Here is a 20,766-nt window from a genome sequence, read left to right on the forward strand (position 1 = left end):
TTGAGCCATTGGCTTCCATAAATGTTACATCAGGCCCTATTGCTGCTGATGGTTTTTTCAAATTCACAGGATCACAGAAATCACAAAATGGTTTGGTTTGGAAGGGACCTTAAAAATCAGCTTGTTCCAATCCCCTGCCCTGGGCAGGGATACCTTCTGTTAGACCAGATTGCTCCAAACCCCATCCAATGTGGCCTTGAATACATCCAAGGATGGGGCAGCCACAACTTTTCTGGGCAACCTGTGCCAAATTCTTGCCTACATTTCCAGTACATCTCCTTATTCTCCATTGGTTGTACTCTATAATATGAAGCAGCTGTCTCTGCTTCAGGACCAGAAGGCAGAGGTCTAAGGTGGAGTCCAAATACCATAGAAAAATAGGAAAGCATTTCTTTTCATCTGTGGAGCATTCCAAGCTAGTGCTTTAATATATCCACTGCCTTGTGCTTTTTACAAAATTCAAAGTTGTTTTTATTGTACAAAATTCCACAATGATAACCACCAGCCAGTTTCATACACAATTGCTTAAAAAATATAATTATACACCATTTTGTAGTGTGGTAGTTTTGACATTCACTAGCTGGAAGAAACAGAAATGGAGCAGCAATTTGACTCTGAGTTATTTACCTAGACAGGTTTCAGTTTGAACACTACTTCTATGTGCCTGAATGGACAGTTCCTGGCATTAACAGAAGACCTGATTTAGTTCCTTTTCAAGCCACTGAACCCTGTTAGCAGGTCAGGCTCTCACTCACTGTCATGTTCCCTCCAAAAGGGTGAATTTTCTGTGAGAGTTTGGACATAACATTTGTCAGTGTCAACTTTTAGCAAGGCAACAGGCTAGCCATGTTAAACACATCACAGAATGAGGACCTACAGAACTTTTCTCACAGCACATCCTCTAGACAATAATATATTTCTGGGGAAAGTCAGTAGGAAGACAGATCTGAATAATGGCCCAGGACTGTGTTCCTTATGCATTATTTCACATTGGTATCTTCAAAACAATTTTTTGCAGTCTAACCTGCCATGGCCTTTAAAAATAGATATACTATTCTTCTGCATTGAAATGCAATCATATGCAGTGATTTTCCACCAGTTTTTCTTAGAAATATAAACATTTCAGTTCAATGTTAGCTGGTTGAAATTCATGCTCCAGGATTTTTTTTTAAAAACACTTCACCCCAGAGATGACTTTCTTCACATTAAACTCAGTTAAATATATATTGCACACAAGGGCCAATTTTCTCCTCTTTGAGTTAAACCATGGATCTGCAAAACATGGCAAATTCTCTTTCAAATCCCTGCAACTCATACCAGTGGCGTAATTCAGGGGCACTTCAAAAGCATTTAAAATCCACAGCTGAAAATCAAAGATGAGAATTTTACCCTTTATTTCTACACAGTCAGTGTAGCACCTGATTTCTTCAGTTTTCAAGACATTTTGTGTTACTATGCTTTAAAGTGATGGGTAAAGTTTTGCCTGCGGAAGCAAAAAAATGAACCCACACCAATGATGATCACAGATAAAACCAACACAAGTGTTAATATAGTAAGGAAGTTGATTTTCTTCAGATCCTCTTTTTCACAATCTTCTGGTCTAATGTTCTTGATGTGCATTTCATCCTGGTACCTGAAATTCTGAGTGTGCTGGCACGTTAAATGCTCCACGTTGGGGATCTGGACATTTTTGTTCTGGATCATGGATGAAAGCCAGATGTTTCCACAGCAGCTGAGTGGGTTCCCGGTGAGATACAAGTTTTTTAGTGAATTTTCTAATGCTAAAATATTGCTGTTCTGCAATGTACTGAACCTGTTGTTCCGTAGGTCCAGAACTTCTAGTGAGGAGTCACTACCCCACTTAGGCAGCCAGTTCAGCTGATTTTCAGAGAGGTTCAAATGTTTAAGGTGACTGAAACAAGGCAAGTCAATATTTAAATCTACCAGGCTATTACCATATAAATACAAACATTCCAGAGACTTTTCCAGACCTGATAATGCTTTAAGTTCTATTTTCAGCCCAGGGTTCATGGAGAGGTCCAAGACAATCAGAGGAGTCTTGTAGAAGCTGTATGCTGGTAGGACGTTCAGCATGTTGTCAGCTAGGTACAAGTACTGAAGAGCGGGAGAATTGACAAACGACACACAACCACTTTGCTCTCCAGCAAGTCTTTGCTTAGCCAATCCTGAGTACATGCTGCAAAGGCTGATGTTATTGCTTTGTAGGTTAAGCAGTCTAAGGCTAGGAAGATTTGAGAAGATGTCAAACTGCAGTGTTTGAAGATAGTTGTTTTGAATATAGAGCTCCTTCAAATTTGACAATGTACCAGCATCAAGGAGAAGGTTCTGCAAAGCATTGTAGCTCAAGTCAAGGACAGTTAAAGAGATCAGTGCACTGTCATAACTTACTGCAAATGCCTGAAGACAGTTTTTGCTGAGATTAAGGGTGTGAAGGGACAACATTGACTCAAAGAACCCATTTGGAATGGATTTGATTTCATTATAACTTAAGTCTAAATGTACAAGCTGTGATAAATAAAGAGAACTTTTGTTTCTACTTTGCTTCTGGTCAAGAAAATGGACAGAAGCATTTAGCCATTCATTTTTCACATAGTCCATTTTATTATGAGGGGATTCAGCAGTGAGCTGGATTAAATTCTTTGATAAATTCAGAGTTACCAGCTTATTTACCTGAGGGAACACTGGGAAATGAAACAGTTTGTTTTCGCTCAGATCCAAACACCTTAAGCTATATTCATCTTCTGATTTGGTGGTGTGGAAGGTCTCAATGCTGTTCCTGCTGAGGTCAAGTATCTCCAGCTGCCTGAGGTTAAAATCAGAGATGCAAGTAATTGAATTCTTTGAGAGATTCAGTTTGGACAGGCTCGCTAGAGTCTCAAAAGCACCTTCTTCTATTTCCATGATGATGTTGCTCTGAAGATCTATCTCCACAAGATTGGGAGATCCCTGAAACATCTTTTGTGAAATCATTATAATACTGTTGTCTGCCAAGGAAAGATACTGCAGTGCTGGAGCTTCTTTAATGAAATACTCAGCCATCCCATTGTACAGATTGTTGTGGGACAAGTCCAGTACTTCCACCTTGGGTAAGAGTCCAATCCCCTCTGTGCCATTTTGAGCAAGCTCATATAAGTGATTGTTGGCTAAATTTATTTCCAGCAAACTCTTCATCTGTGCGAAGACTCCAGGCGTGATGAAACTTATCTGGTTAGAGCTTAAATCCAGGCACTGAAGGGAAGCGTAAAATGATGGTGACATTTCAGGAATGCTTTGAATCAGATTTCCCGACAGATCTATTTTGTTTACATTTGGATAGAGTTCATGAGGGATTTGGTGGAGGTCTTTGTTGTGGCAAAATGCCTGAGAGTTTGCCTGCCAGAAAAAGAGAAAAGAACATGTCACACGACAAATGAAAAATGTCTTTGTGTTAAATATAAGAAAAATAACATTCAGCATCGAGGCAGATGCTGCTTCTGAAATACTGATCACTTTTTCTGAGCATTCAGACAGCAAGAGCAACAATCCCAATTAGCTCCTTTGCAGCTAACATTTCATTTTAAAGCAATTTCTGACTTTGAATAGTAGAGTTTAATCTGCATGTGATACCTCCTAAAAGTTCTCCTTTTCATACCGTTCTCCTGAACTCAGTCCAGGAGAAAGGTACAAAAAGGAATAGTCCCAAGTTTCTCTGCAATCAAGCATCTTTTCCTCATTTTTGTGCTGATGTTTAATTTTCTCACTTTCATCACTGTATTGCAGACTCCACTTGCAGTAGTCGGCAGTACTTGGAAGAGTTTCACTCTGTTGGCAACATGGGCTCCTGAGCAAGGAGGTATAAAACCCTATAAGGATCCTATAGCACAAAGCCTGTCTCTCCTTCACAGTCACATGTTCAAATATGCCTTCCCTTAGCCATGGTTTAGTTAAGCAAGGCAGCTTTAATCAAATAGGGTCATTCAACAACTGAGACATTTCTGACACCGATCTCCAAACTCATTCCACTTTTATCTTCCATGTTTACCCTTTTCCTAAGGCAACAGTTCCCCTCTACTTGCATGGAGAGCATGCCTTATGAAGCCACCCACATAAGACACTGTGATACAACACTGAAAACATAAATTATGTAAATTGATTGTTTGAGAGGGGAAAAGAAGGGATGTGCAGTTAGGGTCAGGCCTTTTCAGGCCAATTCCCAGCAGAAGGGCAAAATTTATGTGCGTGTTCATGAGGAACATTGGAAACATGAACACAACCATCCTCACATAACCATCAAGTTCTATTTTGTTGTTAAGAAGAACATACAACAGCAGGAGGAAATGGAATGTGAAAGGCTTAGGCAGCATTTAATTTACTGGAGGGAAAGTCTTGTTATTAATGTGTTTGGGTGTCTGGGGAAAAGGGAAGGAAAATTCCAGGAAGGGAAGGGAGAAAAGGAAAGAAAGAAAAAGAGAAAGAAAAAGAGAGAAAGAGAGAGAGGAAGAGAGGAAGAAAGAGAGAGAGAGAGGAAGAAAGAGAAAGAGAGAGAGAAAGAGAAAGAAAGAAAGAAAGAAAGAAAGAAAGAAAGAAAGAAAGAAAGAAAGAAAGAAAGAAAGAAAGAAAAGAAAGAAAGAAAGAAAGAAAGAAAGAAAGAAAGAAAGAAAGAAAGAAAGAAAGAAAGAAAGAAAGAAAGAAAGAAAGAAAGAAAGAAAGAAAGAAAGAAAGAAAGAAAGAAAGAAAGAAAGAAAGAAAGAAAGAAAGAAAGAAAGAAAGAAAGAAAGAAAGAAAGAAAGAAAGAAAGAAAGAAAGAAAGAAAGAAAGAAAGAAAGAAAGAAAGAAAGAAAGAAAGAAAGAAAGAAAGAAAGAAAGAAAGAAAGAAAGAAAGAAAGAAAGAAAGAAAGAAAGAAAGGAAGATCTGTTGAATCTTAACTTCTATGAAGAAGCAGGATCCAGATTCCATGACACGAAGCTTTTCAGATATCAAGCAAATATTAAAAGTCAAAGATATTAAATCCCATCTGTTTTATATGAACTTTGAGGTGAATGAAGTGGCAGATCTGTTTAGCAGAAGTGGGTAACTAGTCAGCATTTTGGGAATCTCTTTTGCATCATCTCAGTTCTGGAGACCACACAAGAATGTGCCAGAGAAGTGGAAGTGCTCATTCAAACTCTAGATGTACACAAGCTCTCCCATGACACATTTTTCCCAATGATCCCAAGTAAATTGCCTATTAAAACTTAAACCCTTTCCTCTTTTCCCTCCAACTCACTCAAATCTCCCTCAGAATAAAAAAAAAAAATAGAAATTAAAAAAAAAGGAAATGTTCTGACTTCTCCCTGAAAATTTTTCTTTCCTGCAAAGCCACTGTGCAATTCCTCATTTAGAGTTAAATTATGCCCAGAGTTGGCCTTATTTCCTAGGCACAAATAGCAGGACAGGAAACCTCTTCTTACTCATTTGAGGAAGAGGAAGAAGCCAGGAAGATACAAAAATCAGAGTGAAAAAGCAGAAACTGCTTTGCATCCTAAAGCAGATGCCAGGTTTGTTCTCACACTTTCAACCAGATCCCACCAAGTGCTGAGCACCCTCCATTCCCCCTGGGCAGCAGGAATCTTACCAAAGTCTTGATGCAACTCCTGCCAATGCCAAAAATCTGCTTTTCATTGAAGTTGCTGGGGGAGAGGTCAGCCACTGTTCACCATGTATCTTGCATGATTTGGTTTTTAATCTGCATCCATGGAACCATCCCAGTGATAAAAGGGACTGATAAAATCTACACCTCACACTGTCTGCCATTTGTTCCCATAACATTTTCCCTCTCATTTTTCTTTTTAAACTCTCCTTCCTTTTCACTGACTATTTTGACCCTCACTAAATTTCTTATTTTGTCTCTTCTGCACCATATTTTCTCCTCCAAGGCACAAACTTGCATGAATTTCATTGTCATCAGCAGTAGGGAAAAAACAGATTAAGCATGTCTCTGTGGGATGGAGCAAACAGCATCTGTTTGGTTTATCTTGCCTCTCACCCCTTAGTCCAATGGGCTGGTAACCTGAGACTGGAAAAGAGACTTTTGTCAATCTCATGTTCTGACTTCATCACCTCTGCCAGTGCTGCCATCAGTTTGTTTCATTGTCAAAAAGTACTGGAGGGTGAGGACCACTTGGTCCATTAAGATGCTGGCAAAAAAAAATCCCCCAAAAAATTACCCAACAGTTCAAAAGCTGGGCATCATTTGGTTTCTGACTCCAGTTCTTCACTGCTCAGCACTGGGTGGAAGTTTTCTGCCACCTCAGTAAGAGCCCTTCAAAAAGGAGGTGGACTCAAGCCTGCCCTTGAGTTCTCCTTTATCAATTCATGAACATTTGAACCAAGAATCTGGGCTGGAGCCCCTTGGCACTGACCTGTACTTGTATGGTGTCCCTGACCATTCTTAGAAGTGCTGCTCAGGGAGAGGCTCAGCTACACAATCAAACCTTGGCATTTTGCCCAGGTACCACACATCAGCTGACCTATGACATGTGGTTATGCATCTGTCCTTGCATCACCTCAAAGCAAGATAAAATAGAATTTTCTAAAATCCCTTCCCTTCTATGAATTATTTGAAATTTCCTCCTCTGTCAATTAACAGGAATTAGCAAAGTCATCTTTCTTTGAGAGGTAAAATGTGATGCAGTTGAAGCTTTGCCTATCCTTGGAAAATAATGTGAGTTAGGAAGAATGTCCTGACATTTGATCTATTCCTTATTGCCTCACAAGCTGATAGATGTGCTGTGACTGGTGTAATCAGTGCAGTTCACCCCCATGTCAGGGGTCTGGTAGGAACTGCTTACTTCCTAAAACCTCTTGTAGGAGAGTTTACTTCAGCAACAGAACCACCAGTGGTGACTCAGAAAGTGGTACAGGTTTCTGACTCATGCCTCTTCCGTGATATTTGAGATTAGTTTCCATTTCTGAGCCTTTGCTATTCTAAAGGTGTCACCACAGGGAAAGTACCATATAAAGCAGTGAGGCTGTGATGCAATGCAGGACTGTCAATGACAGCTAACCAGCCAATCCAGCAGCTCCCTCTTTATTTGAGTGTGCTTAGAGGCACACCGAATGCCAGTGAAGGAAGGCAATCAGTTTGGACATTAGCGACACTGACTGAGCTATTGACTCACATCGCATGAGCATCCTGGCCCCTGACTGCAGTGTGTTTTCTGTCAGGGCTCATTTTATCCCAGCCTAGTTGTGTCGTTGGCTTGATGAAAGCAGGTTACAGTGGAATAGTGCAAGCAAGCATGTGTTTAGTTCTCAGCAATCAGCCTGGTCTGTGAGCCATCAAAAAATGGGATGAAATTGCTTGGATTATTGCGTGGCTCGTCCAGCCTTCATGTGACTATGACATGGGGCCCAGGCTGTCCTGTTTACTGTGGCTGCATCAGTGTTCCCTCTCCAGCCAAGGAGCTGTGCTACCCAGCCACCTTCCCAAGATCTTTTTATATATACACTAGGTCTTCATTTCTCTGGAATTCAGGAAGTGCAACAATATGGCAGGGTGGGCAGGAATGGAATGAGTCCCACAAGGGAGATGTGTACAGCTAGCAAATTATTTTTTCCCTATTTTGGAAATTCTTGAGGATTTGTGCTGAACAGCTTCAGTGTTCAAGGGGGGAAAAAACCAAGTATTTTTAAACATCCTGGTACAGTCAGAAGCACTTGGAGAGGGAAGGGAGAAAGCTCAGTTGCAAATAACATTTAATATTGTACCAGATGCTTGCAAAAATTCAAGGAGCAGATTTTGTACTGGAGCAAGAGTCTTTGTCATTTCTCTTTGCTCCAGCAGAAGTCAGGTACAACTTCTCTGGCAGAAATGCTGTGTCAGGGCAGAGGAGGTCTGTCTACTTGTTATTACAAAAGAGCTGGAATACAAGTATTTCACAGAAGATGTTTTAATGAAAGTGCAAAGAACAACTGATATAAAGAAGTTGATTTTAAGACTAATTCTTTCTCTGTCTTAGCCACAGAAACTCTGTACAATCTTAGGGAAATCAAGTCAAATTTCTTTTAACCAGTTCCTCCTTAGGAAAAAAGCTGAGATAATGACCCTTCTTTGCCCACCCCTCCCCTTTGTGTGCTGTCACAACAAGGACACAGCCTGAGGACAAACTGCCAAGCATCCCTTAAACCTGCAAATCCTATCTCTGTCATCTCTGGAAGCCTGGTCCTGGGGGTTTCCCTTCTCAGAGACTGCAACTGCTTGTGCAGTGCCTGTAACAAGGGAGTCCCAACCTCACTCAGGATCCCAAGGGACCTAAGTAGAGAGACAGCCTTACCATTTCACAGGATGTCCCGTTGGGTAGTTGGTAGTTAGAGGTTCCTTTGTTCACCACTGCCAGGAAGAAGATGATGTACAGTTTCATGGCTCTGCAGGTAAAAATAATTACAGTTAAACTTCATATGGGACACAGTGGTCAACACATGCAAAAGTTGGCACCAGGTCATCATCTAACATGCAGAAGGACACAAGCAGTGCAATAAATTAGGCCATCTCTGAGGACTTGAAAGGAAGGTCCAAGGCATTTAATGGGTTTTCCCCAGTGTGATTTCAGCTGCTGCCTAAATGATATCCAGAATACTCAATGAAGTCCAGATGTTCAAGCTGGGCAGGGTGTCTGACATCATGGAGAAAGAAAACTACTGAAGACTGAGTTATCTTCATATACCCATAGACGCAGCACCAGTGCTTTCAACAGGGTGTAAGTTTTGGGTGCCATCTTCTGAGCACAGCCAATAGGTGCTGCTCAGTGAGAACCAGAAGTGGGAATAGTTGTCATTTCCACTCATAACACTTTCTATCTTATATATCTTATATATATATCTTATATATCTTATATATCTTATAACTCTTATCCCAGAGCGTCAAAGAGCTTCTACATGTGTATCCTTGCTGAGTTAACGACAACAGCTTAAGGATTGTCCTAGGTGACAATGTCAAGATGTATTCTACTCCCATCCTCAAGAGCTGCTGAAAGAGCTCTGAGCCCATGGCTCAGAGATAACTCCTTCCAGGAGCCATTTCTGCTTAAGGGACCCACCACATGACTCACAGAATGATGTCAGCCCATTGGGAGATGCTCTGCCCAGGGGGGAGGAGCTAAGCATCCCCACCTGGGTATAATCTGGGGTTTGGGACAGAACAAACTGCCCTTACCCATTGGTTTCCAGAGGACAAGAGCTACCAGATGGTTTCTACAGGATCACCACTTCAACAAGACTATTTCATCTGGACTGCTACCACCATCCTAACAAGCAGGGTGTCAGGTTGTATTCTGACTCTGTCAGTGGTTTTTCTTGTGTATTATTGCATGTATTTTGGGGGTTTTTTCTTTTCCTAATAAATTGTATTTCTGACTTGGAATCTCTCACTGGTTTTGCTTTCAAACCAGAACAGGAGTGGACTGAGATTTTTTATTTTACACCAGGTATGGACAGGCTTATAAATACATTTGACAGGAGATCACAGAACCATATATCCCACAGAATCACAAAATATGTAAAACTGGAAGAAACCCACAAAAATAATTGGGTCCAATCCCTGGTCCTTACAGCACCATCCCCAAGAGTCACACCCTGTGTCTGAGAGTGCTGTCCAAATGCTTCTTGAACTCTCTTAGGCATACATTGGAAGGGACCTTTAAAAGCCATCTGGTGCAATTCCCCTGCCATGGACAAGGACAGATTGTCAGCCTTACAAAGAGACAGATATAAAATATAATGGATTTGCATGAAATAGAGAATTCATAAGAGTTTAACTGTTAGGAAAGCAGTCCATAAAAGAGCACAGAACTGCAAAAGAAGCAAACACCTCTGAGAAACCTTTCGCTGGACAATAGGGAAAAACAGAACTAAAGCCAAAGGCAAGCATTCCTGCTTCAAACAACTCCAAATGCAACCCCAATCCCATGCACAAGCCACTGGTATCAATGTACTGCTGCTCAGTGGCTTCCAACACAGAGCATTGAATAGCTGGAAACAAAAGAGATCGGATCATTCTCAGCTGATGGAGATCCCTCTGCTTGGTCACTTTGATGAATGGAGCTGATGGCCCCTTGCAGCACTGACAGTCACTGAACAGCAATGCCAACAAGTTCCTGATGGGAATCTGCCCATTTCTACCTTCCTGAACCAGAGAACAGAGCTGTGTATTAGGAAAAGAGAAACTGGGTAGGATTAGTACACAGCTACTCTCTGTACAGTTTGTGTATTCCTTCCATTTCACAAGAAAACCCCAGTGACCCCAAGGTGAAAAAACAGGTCTCAGTGATGGGATCAGAAGTGTTTTCCTCCCTGTTAAAACCAAATCAAGGATGTTAATTCTCTACCACTGAATCAATGTCTGCAACATATGCTGAAATCATCTGATGGAAGGAGGAATTACCAATATCACCATCTATAATGATTCTGTTGTCCCCCTCTGTTCTTCATTCCCCAAGCTTAGAGCAGCTGGAACCTCCTTTAAGGAGGAGAAATCTATTTTTATCATTTGAGTATTAGTTTGCTGAAGTGGCAATAGAAGATGAATGCACCAATGATTACATGGCTTTTCTCCAAGCCCTCAAAGGGGAATCCTTCCTGTTCAGACAAAATGAATTAAGCTGAGGATATTAGCCACAACAGGGCACCACCCTGAGGAACAGTATGTGGCCCATGTGCTCTTCAGTGTCTTCCCTTGTCACACTGTCAGTGCAAAAAAAGGTCTGTTTGCCTCTTAAATAATAAACTTGGCACAATCCAGAGTCTTAACACACTTTGTAACTTCCTAAATTTTAGGTTTATAAAGCAACTGGGAAACTGATGTATTTGAACACCAAAAAAAAAATGTAATGGTTTGCTGTGTAAGGCAAATCTGTAATAAGCAAGAAAGCTGTCCCTCAAGGTGTTTCTAAGGTGGCTGTCACATATTGAAGCTCATCAAGGATGTGGTGGCCTCTTCCAGCATAAAGCAACACAGACTCTGTCCTCACCATTTAACCATTTAGTTTGGAAAATCCCTCTAAGACATCAGCTCGAACTGTTCTTCCAGCAAAGCCAAGGCCATCACTGTCCCATGCTCCCAAGGGCCACATCCACACATCTGTTAAACCCCTACAGGGATGGGTCTCCATCACTGCCCTGGGCAGCCTGTGCCAGTGCTTCACCATTGTGGTGAAGAAACTTTCCCTAATATCCAAACTGAACCTCCCCTGGCACAACCTGAAGCTACTTCTTCTTGACCTCTCATGGTACTGCCCAACCTCCTTGCTCAAGGAGATTCCCTCCCTAGGGTAGTTTCAGTTCAGCTGTCCAGGGGAGGAGCTTTTCCTGCATAGTTTTTCTCTGAACAACCTTTAGATCCTTCTCAGCAACCTCTAGTGTGACACATGAGTGCATCCCCCTCCTTTCTACCCTCTGGGCAGGTCTCAGCATCCCCCCACGCTCTCCCAGTGCCAAGCTCAGGGTTACAGGACCCTCATTCCCTTGCTGTGCAAGAGGATGTCTACCAACACTAGACCCCTCCTGCTGGCATTGATCTCTCCACCCACAGCTGACAAAAACAGTTTGGGAGCAGCAGCAGCAACAACTCAAAGGGGCTTTTATTGCTTTGAGGCTTTCCCAGAGCTGAAGTAGCTTCATGATCAGTGCCAGTTTGCTCCCACCAGAAGCTGTGATAGAAAGCCCAGCACAAGTCAGTGGATTGAGCCCTGAACCTCATTTAAATCCACAGCTTTCCATTACACCACTTCAAAATCATGCAGTGTCAACCCCAGCTGAAAAATACAGGTGGTTTAAGTCAGTATCATCCCCAAGGAGTATTAATAAGTCAGTCAAATAATTCTAGAAAAAGCATACCCTAACCATGTCAGCATGCCCACTTAAAAAGTAGGAAAGGCAGAGAAGGCAGAGAAGACCAGTAATTTGCCCCAATACACATTTCAAACTATGGAATAATAACAATTCATTCCCAGTTTCCACTTCAGAACAATGTTTGCCTCCATCTCTATCAAAAGATTAATCCTGAAACTACTTCACAGATGTTGTTTGCATAATAAAAGCAGCACTTTCCAGATTTCCCCCAAACGTAATTTTTGTTATTGCTTAGACAATTAACGGAGATGCTCGCCTGTGCCAAGGAAAGTTAAACACAAGAGAACACACAGAACAAAAACCACACTCCCCAGGGTCTGATCCTTTTCCACACAAGTCTCTTTCCTGTTAAGTTAGTGCCTTCAGGGGTAAAAAGAGGGACTATTTCACATTTACCTTGTTTCAAGGGTTTCTTGCATCCCCAAACAGTGCTTATCATCTCTTTAAAAAGCATGTCCAGCTCTTCAAAATCAATTCAGTCCTGGTATCGATGCAATTATTCTTCTGGTTCATGTTCACCCCTTCAGGACACCTAGAGTTTCACTCATAACTTCAGAATGAAGGCATTTTCAGGAAAATAACCTTATTTGGGACAGTGCCTGCTTTAAATTATGTTGCTTGTCTTCCTCTCCACTCCTCCCCGGGCTCGTGCTGGGTCCCAGCCACCGCTGTGCTCGGGACGGAGTCAGCTACTGTGTGACATCCTGCAGCCCTTCCTTGGGGCAGGCATTGAGACACAGGGGGATTTCTGCCAGAGGAACTGTCAGGAGCAGGCTGTGGGTTTTCTCCAGAGAAAAAGTAACTTATTGGCGATGCCATTGTTTGGCTGTGTGCGTGGGGCATGACAGTGTGTTTATTTTGGGTGTGTCTGCAAGCTACATTCCTGGAGGGTTGTAGGCTCCTGCACCTAAATCCCTCTCTGCATCTTTAAGGAAACAGTGCTTGCAGATTAAATGTTTAAAATTCGTGGCTGATAATTATAAGCCCCAAAATCTGGAAAACTATTCTGGAAGAAATAACTTTTCTTTTTGCAGTCAGCCTACTAATGAGAGTGTGATTGCATTCTGCTGGCTGGAGAGGGGTCCATTGCTGGCTACAACACCCTTGATGGATTTTCATCGCATGAAGCAGGAATTAGGGCTAAAGGCCTCCATAAAGGTATTTTCAGATGAGCTGCTGAATTTTTGGCTGTAAGTAGACAGAGCTAAATATACTGGATCCAGTGGGAAGAATTCTCACTGCAAAGGGGTGCTTTTGTCATGCAGAAGATGATTTCAAATGGCCCAAGTTTGGCTTTTTATTTATTATTTTGTGCTGCCCTCTAGAGCTGGAGCAGCTGGTTTCCTCATTTCCTTTTCCTAATTAAGTCCTGCTTCAGGAAAACCCACTTCTACACAGATTTCCCTGCTGTTTTCTCACAGAGACGCAAGCCTGAACTGCCACAACACAGTTTTCCCATGGCTGAAATACTACACCAAAGAGCTGGGCTCTTAGTTTGCTTGGTAATGCACCCTGAAATGAGAGGTATAAATCACAGATTTATGGAATCTCAGAATTGGAAAGGACCTTAAAGGATTGGAAAGGACCTTAAAGTTCGTCTAGTTCCAGCCCCCTGCCATGGGCTGGGACACCTTTCACTGGACCAGGTTGCATGTCTAGCAACAAAAATACTATGACAAGGCAACAGGGGAGGGCATGATTGGGTGAAATGGATAGAAAAATACTCGTTAAGCTCTCAGGAGAACTGTCCACCAGTGAGATTCCCACAATCTCAGAAAAGTTTTCCTTGACTTGTTTCTCATCACTTTAGTTTTGATCACCTTCCCCCAAGCTTGTAATGTCTTGAGCTTCACTTTGCAGTGCTATTTTTCACTTCATCCCTTTGGCACACTCCCTGGAGTCAAGCTCTCCATCTGCAACCCCTGTGGGGCAAGCAGCAAACTCATGTTGAAACTGGGGACCACTGTGCTATTCAGAGATTTAAATGCCTTTTGGATGCTCTGGGTTTAGCGCTTGCCTTGTCAGCAGTGTGCAAAAGCACTTGAAAAGCACAGACACCTTGCAAGGCAAACCTCAAATATTTGAGGTCTCCAAGGAAAATAAATACTTTTTTTAGTAGAATATTTTGATCTGATTTTAACTGCAAATATCATGCCTCTAATTAAGAGCAGCAGGTGGCCAGGATGGTGGCAGCTTCTACACCTGGATGTTCAGAACACTTTAGGAAGTTTGGGTTTACAGGGATAAAAACAGCAGAGATTCTGTGCTTTTCAAAAAGCCAGCTCTGCTCCTCAAGCTGTTTTATTGAGTAACCAAGTAGCTGTGCCAGCTGAACTGTAAAGAAGAGCCTGGACAGAAACAAATGCCAAAGCAGGAGGGAAAGGCATGCACTGATTCTACTGCTCAAGGCTTTGCTTCAATAAAACCACACTCTCAGAGGACACCAGCTGCAGTGGGAAAGATCGCTGCTGTCCTTGCCATCTTTGTCCTTTCCCAAAGGGAATCTGGCAGCAAACAGTTTCAAAGACTCCAAAGCATTTGGCTGATTTCCCAAATTTTCAATATTTTTGGCTTTGGGCTACCCAGCAGTTTACACTATAAAGTGGTGTTGAAACTTTAGCATGGTATGGGTAAGATATATCTGCAGGGCAAGTGTCACCTGCATCAGTCAGAGACTGGGTCAGAGAATCAGAGAATGGCCCAATTTGAAAGGGACCTTGTAGATAATCCAACCCCCTGCCATGAGCAGAGATTCATTCCATTAGACCACATTGCTCAAAGCCCCAGTCATTATCATCTCCATCACACAGATTGGAGAATCAAGCTTTTCTTGCCCACAAAATAGCAAGGGTTGTCCCATCCCAACAATGCCAAAGGGTGTGCTGGTTTTGCATCACGGAAATGATGTTCTAAGAGAAGGTGCTAGCAGTTTCCTCCATGTCTGACAAAAAACCAATCGGTGATTAGCTTTGAGAATTGACAATCTGTTAAAGCACTGTAAATTCTCATATTAAAAATGAAAATTCCGGGAATTCAGCCTTGCCTTTTCCGGCCTGAGAGCAGGAAACTGTGAGAAACAACTGCTCATTTTGAAAATTTAGAAAGGGTTATTAAACCTTAACAAAAATATAACAAAGGACTACCTAAGGAAAAAGCTGCAGTGCTGGGAACTGCCCCTCATGGATACCACATGGCCAGTTCCTCTTCCAGATGGATGCTCAGCCTTTCATACCCCTGGGGGCTGCATCAGCCAGCCCAGCCCTCCCAAAGTCTGTCACTCAGCTCTTCTTTGCCATTTATCAGTGGAGATTGCTCTCTTGTGACTCCATTGGAGGTCAGGTGTTGCCGTGCTGCACCCCCTGAGCAACCCCTGAGCTTTTCCATTCCCCACTGCCCCATGCCAGGGACACCTGTGCAGCTTCTTTGTACCTGTCCTGGACAGCCCCGGCTGTGTGACGGCAGCAATACAGGGGGAAGGGAACTGTGGGGAGAGCAGAGGGCATCTAAACTACAGTAACATAACTGTACATCACTAAAGCTTCTCTTAATATTCACACAATAGTTATGTTCTAATTGTGAGAGCCAATCATCTCATTATGCATCTATGACATAACTCAGCCAGCCTGTCTCGGCCTTAATCTTAGGACTGAAATCCTCTTGTAAATCTATAGAGAAAAATTTAATTTATCCATCAAACTTTTTTTTCCCTATTACGCATTGAAGAATCATGGGGGGGATGGATTGTCCAAACCTGTGTTAAAGCAGACAAACATTGAAATAGCTGTGAGTTTAATTAAAAGCTTGAACAGAGAGAGGAAGAGTGATGAAGACCCTGTGCCCCCAGGGAGAGAAGAAAAAGACCTCTATTCTCAGAAATGAAGATGATCTCAGAAATAAATAGAGAACTTTTGCTTTTGAACAGCTCATCCTTAAAATAGTATTCCATAACTTAACATGGCCCATAAACACAACTGTGGGGAAACCTGTGAAAAATGGGAGGAACTTCACAATTGCAGATTTAATTTTTCTGGGCAGCCACTATTAGTGAAAATTAGAAGCCACGAGAGAACTGTTTTCTTGTAGAAAAGTCTCCATAAATTTACTAGAGGGACTCCTCTCCCTAAGTGAACTTAGAAGAAAAAATATTCTAGAAGTGATTAACTGACTGAATTATTTCTATGTGTTGTGAGAAAGAAAAGGTTGTAGGGGGAGGAGAAATGTTCTAAAAGTTTATTCTGATTCTTATTATATATAGTTGGGGGTTTTTTAGTTGCTGTTAATAAAGTTGTATTTATATCCTTTTACCTTTGAGCCTACTTTGCCTTTCTCCTAATCCTATCTCACAGCAGGAAATGAGTAAGTATATTCTAGTGAGTGCACTGGCATTTGGCCAGCACTGAAACCCACCACAAAGGGTTTGCACCTGCAAATCCTGTGAAATCCTTATTTTCCAGTGGTGTCTCAGCAGTCACTTCCTACTCTGTTTCTGTCAATGTCAGTCGAATTTCATCCTCTGTCACCCAAAGTGAGGGACACCTTATCAGACCTCTCCTCTCCTCCAAACCCTTTCCCCACCATGGCCCAGAGCAAGAAGGAAAAGCAAATCCTAGCTGCTGGCTCTTATCAGTCAGTCTGTGAACTGCTGCAGGTCTCCAGGGGTTTCAGAGAAACAAGAAAATGTCTTGACGATTTTGTGTCTTGAGTCTCCAGACTTTCTGGAGTCTGTCCATTCATAATGCTGCTGCTTTCTAAGGCACTGCTTTTGTTTGAGTCCTGTGTCAGGCTCTATGAATCAAACTCTCTAGAGAAGGACATAAAACAAGTTCCTGCCTTAGAAAGTAGGTCTGAACTGTAAACTCAGGAGCGGGACAAGTCTTGCTCCTTTTTGGCTGGAATAGCTCCCTGGTAATTCGTCCCACAGGGAAGATGGAGACAACATTAATATTAACCCTATTAAAAAGAATACCCAATGCCATTCTGAGCCACAGATTTTGAGAAGGAGGCACAGCTCCAGCTCCTGATACTCTACAATTCCAGAATCTCCAGAAGCTGATTCTCCTGGTTTATTTTGTTCCCCCAACCTGCACTGTGCTTGGCATCCCGCAGGCAGATGCAGCCCCCTGTCTTCCTGGTGTCAAGTCCACAGATCAAAATAGAGACTCCTCCATCTCCTGTAAAGCCAACAAGGCTTTTCTCCTGTCTTTTGGAGCTGCTGCCTTCCTTTCTTCTATTTCTGCCCTCTCTCCATGTGCATCTTCATCAGATGTTCAGCCAACAGCATTTCCCCACCAAAAATTAACATTTCCAATTACTGAGATTTTAGCCAGGTTCCCTATTTTATTCACCCTATTTCCTCCTACTCTCTTCAGAAAAGAGAATGTAAATGAACAAGAACTGAATGAAACCCACAAGCCTGGAGAATTTGTGAATGATGGGCAAAGGGACAGAGGGAGATGGGAAAATGTAAACTACTTACATCAGCAAAAAGTGACATGTACTGGCATTTGCAGATTAAACTATCTAAGCATGAAATACTATTCCTGGAGAGCAAAATTCAAATTCAGGAACCAAACCAGAATATTTTCTTACGAGCTTTTAAAATACACTTTTAATTCAGCAATATGACTTTTTAAAAACAGTGAGGTCACTATTTGGGAAAAGGTGTACTGATTTTATAAAATCCAATAGGAAACAAAATGAGGTGAGGAAAATTATTTTGATAGATTTGATTTACATAATACTGATATCCATGCTTGAATCCACCCATCATTTTACTAGTAAAAGGCCAAGCACTGATCCAGTCACTAAGATGTAACCATCTGCTTAAAAAAGAGATGACAGGTTGTAAATTTTTGTTCTTGAAAACTAGAGGATTTCAGCATTTTAGAGTAATATGTTTATTTTAAAGTATAAATTAATACATCTTAGTAAAAAACCCAAATTATCACTGCTGTACAAAGCCAAATTATTGCTTCTATTTAAGGGAAGCATATTTGTCTTTTATCAAAAATACTTTTATCTAAATTACAACTGGGCTTAGCCTTAGAAAACTTACTGTGATTTTTATATAAACTATGATTTTCTAAAACTTTACTATTTCCAAATATTGCAAAAACATTCATTCTCATGATAACAGTCCAGATCCAGCAAAACCATCTCAGTAAATCATCGTTCACCCAAAGGTGACATTCAAGGTGTGAGGATCTTAAGAGCAGCAAAATAACCCTGCCATCTCACACCTCGTGCTCCAGCTGGGAGAGCTCAATGACAGCACTGACAGGAAGAAGAGCAGACCAGCCAAACAGCATTTTGCCTATTTCACCCGGGGACTGTGTGATTTGCCCAAGGCTATATTAGGATTCAGTGTTGGAGAGCTGGTTGAGTGGCATTTAATTAGTGTGCAGTGCTGATCTGTGCAGCACTCCTAGTTCAGAGGGCTATAATGCAGTAGTACCATAAATAGACTGAAGTCCTGTGAAGAAAAAAAAACCAAACCAAACATCTCCCCATTATCTATTCCTGCAAACACAAAGAGTAATAACAAATACTGTGTATGACAACTGTACTGTTATAAACTGACTGGTGCCTCCTTAATATAAATTATCCAACTCATACAGTGCAAGTCCCTGATGGATTAAATATAAAACTGGGTGGATAGAGCCATCCACACCGCGTGCTTAGCCAGTTCCCCAGCCTATTCATAAACACAGAAGATTTTATTTATACAGTACCTTCCTCATCTGTGTTAGTTTCAAAGGCTGCAGCTCAAAGTCACCAGAGCCCTCATCTCTCCCACAGCTGAAAGTGCAACTTTCCAGCAGGCTCCCGGGCTCACACACATCTCCACATACCTGCTCTGTGGCTGGAGGAGGAGGAGGTTTCCTCTCTGCTTGCAGACTTTTTTTCCCCCAGCTCTCCCAGCAGCCTTTCCAGCTCAAGCCAAGGAAGAGTTTCCTTGGGGAAGTCGTACCTCTGTTGCATGCCAGCTGACTAAAACTCTGCAAGCGCTGAGAGAAGTTTGAAGTCACAGGGAAAAAAAAAATAGTCCCCATAGACTAATCCTTGAATTCATTCCTTCACAGTCATAAGATCTTACATATTTCCAGGCTCCCCAGACTATATAAATACATATATCTGTAATGCTTTTAAGATATGTGTGTCCTCTGCTCTTCTCTTTATTCTCCATTTTGTTCATTCAGCCTTGGCTTATTTCCTGCAGTTTCTCAGCTGGTAATTACGCTCCTCTCGTATTGACACATGAAACAGTCTGTGAACACCACAAAAAATCCCCTCCACAGGCTTTGGGACACGTGTTTGTCTCTGAAGTCATCCATGCCTGTCCCATGGCTGTCAGCCTGGAGATTCTCAGGGTTGGGGTAAATTAGGGGCACTGAGCTGGCTGCAAGCCTTACATTTCAAGTCCACGCAGGATGGGGTGTGTAGGAAAAGGGTATATGGGAATAGGGCAAGCACATCATATTTGGTGTCCCAACAGATCATTTGTGCCTTCATGGCACAGCAGTGGGATGACCAAACACAGCCTTGGGGGGAAGGATAAATTCAATTTAATGCCTGAATGGGCAATAATGTAAATACCTTCTAAGAAGGGCTGTGGGATGAATTTTGCTTCCTTTACTTTGGGTGTTGTTATAGACATGTAATGCAATAGTTGGCTCTCACAATTAAGAGATAGATATTATCTAAATGTTAAAATGTATAGTGATGTTATTGTAATGTCCCCCCATAATCCTCTTTCCTCTCTCCCTTGTAACAGCCTCAGTAGTCAGGGCATTTCGAGAGGGCTGGCTTATTACCAAGAGGAGCAGTGTAACAACACCTGACCTCCAATCGAGATATAAGAAGGTCATCTCCAGCAATGCCTGGCAGAGAAGGGGTTGACTGACAAAATTTTGGGAAGGGCTAAGGATATAAAAGGCAGAGCATCCATTTTTTAGAGGAGCACATGGCTGATAGTCATGGGGGCTCCCAGTGCTGTAATTTTTCCTTATTTAGTCCTTTTGTTGTTATTTTTTGTTAAGGTTTAAAAAACTTTTTAACATCTGATCTCCCTCAGAGGAGAGGTTTTCCTTCTGCATCATGTGCTTTATCAACTTTTTTTTTAGATATGCAATAATGGCCAAGAATTTTCACCCAAAAAAAATGAAGTGCTGGTTCTCTTCTCCCAACCACCATCAATTCTGTCCCCCTCTCCCAGATCTGCTTATTAAAATCAGCTAAAAGCTATGTCCTTTTACACCATGTGCCAAACAGGTTCATGAATTCTGTTAAACATTTGCAGGCTCCAACTTTTGCTTCTCTGCAGCAGGTTTGCTCTCTGTAGCACACCAGCTCCTCTGAGTCAGAGTTACTTCAGAACTGCAGCATACTGGGAGATTCGACATGAAAACATCTACGGATGTGAAAAATGTGGTTTGATAAGTATCTCAGTAAATACACTTTGCTCATGTTGTTGCAATAAGACTGTAATAAGACTAATCAATTGAATAGCAACATATACATAGTGGTAACAAAGAAAACAATAATTTTTTTTACTCCCTCCACTATTGCCTATGTACAGATGTAGCTGTATATGCATTGTTGTTGGTGCTATTATTATTATGGACCAAAACCCACCTAATAGCCCACAATAGCTTATTTGGAAGCTGTTGTGCTTATGGATTGACCAAGGAACGAGCATATTTTGTATCCCCTCCTGTCACCACAGCAGGACCACCTGATGGCCAACTTGATGTCACAGTAGCCAAGCCTGGAGGATCACGGTGGACCTGCTGCTTAGAGGTGGAGAGCCAATTGTATTTCCCAGGTGGTGCATGGCTGGCTAATATGAAAATAGTCCGTCTCAGAAAGGATAGGAAGTC

The 20,766-nt window shown here is 41.9% G+C and overlaps 1 protein-coding gene across 2 annotated transcripts; it reads right to left on the minus strand.

Moving 5' to 3' along the window:
- Positions 1–447: 447 nt before the first annotated feature.
- Positions 448–18,886, minus strand: LOC132069663 (transforming growth factor beta activator LRRC32-like). Of its 2 annotated transcripts, none has more exons than XM_059466026.1 (3): positions 18,739–18,886; positions 8,317–8,407; positions 448–3,393 (listed from the first exon to the last, which is right to left on the minus strand). In XM_059466026.1, the coding sequence occupies exons 2-3, from the start codon at positions 8,401–8,403 to the stop codon at positions 1,453–1,455; spliced, it is 2,028 nt and encodes a 675-aa protein (XP_059322009.1). In that variant the 5' UTR covers positions 8,404–8,407; positions 18,739–18,886; the 3' UTR covers positions 448–1,452. The 2 variants fall into 2 exon arrangements, with proteins under 2 accessions (XP_059322009.1, XP_059322008.1); XM_059466025.1 differs by lacking the exon at positions 18,739–18,886 and adding an exon at positions 12,284–12,511.
- Positions 18,887–20,766: the final 1,880 nt, after the last annotated feature.

Source organism: Ammospiza nelsoni, chromosome 2 (assembly GCF_027579445.1).
Source record: "Ammospiza nelsoni isolate bAmmNel1 chromosome 2, bAmmNel1.pri, whole genome shotgun sequence".
Taxonomy (NCBI): domain Eukaryota; kingdom Metazoa; phylum Chordata; class Aves; order Passeriformes; family Passerellidae; genus Ammospiza; species Ammospiza nelsoni.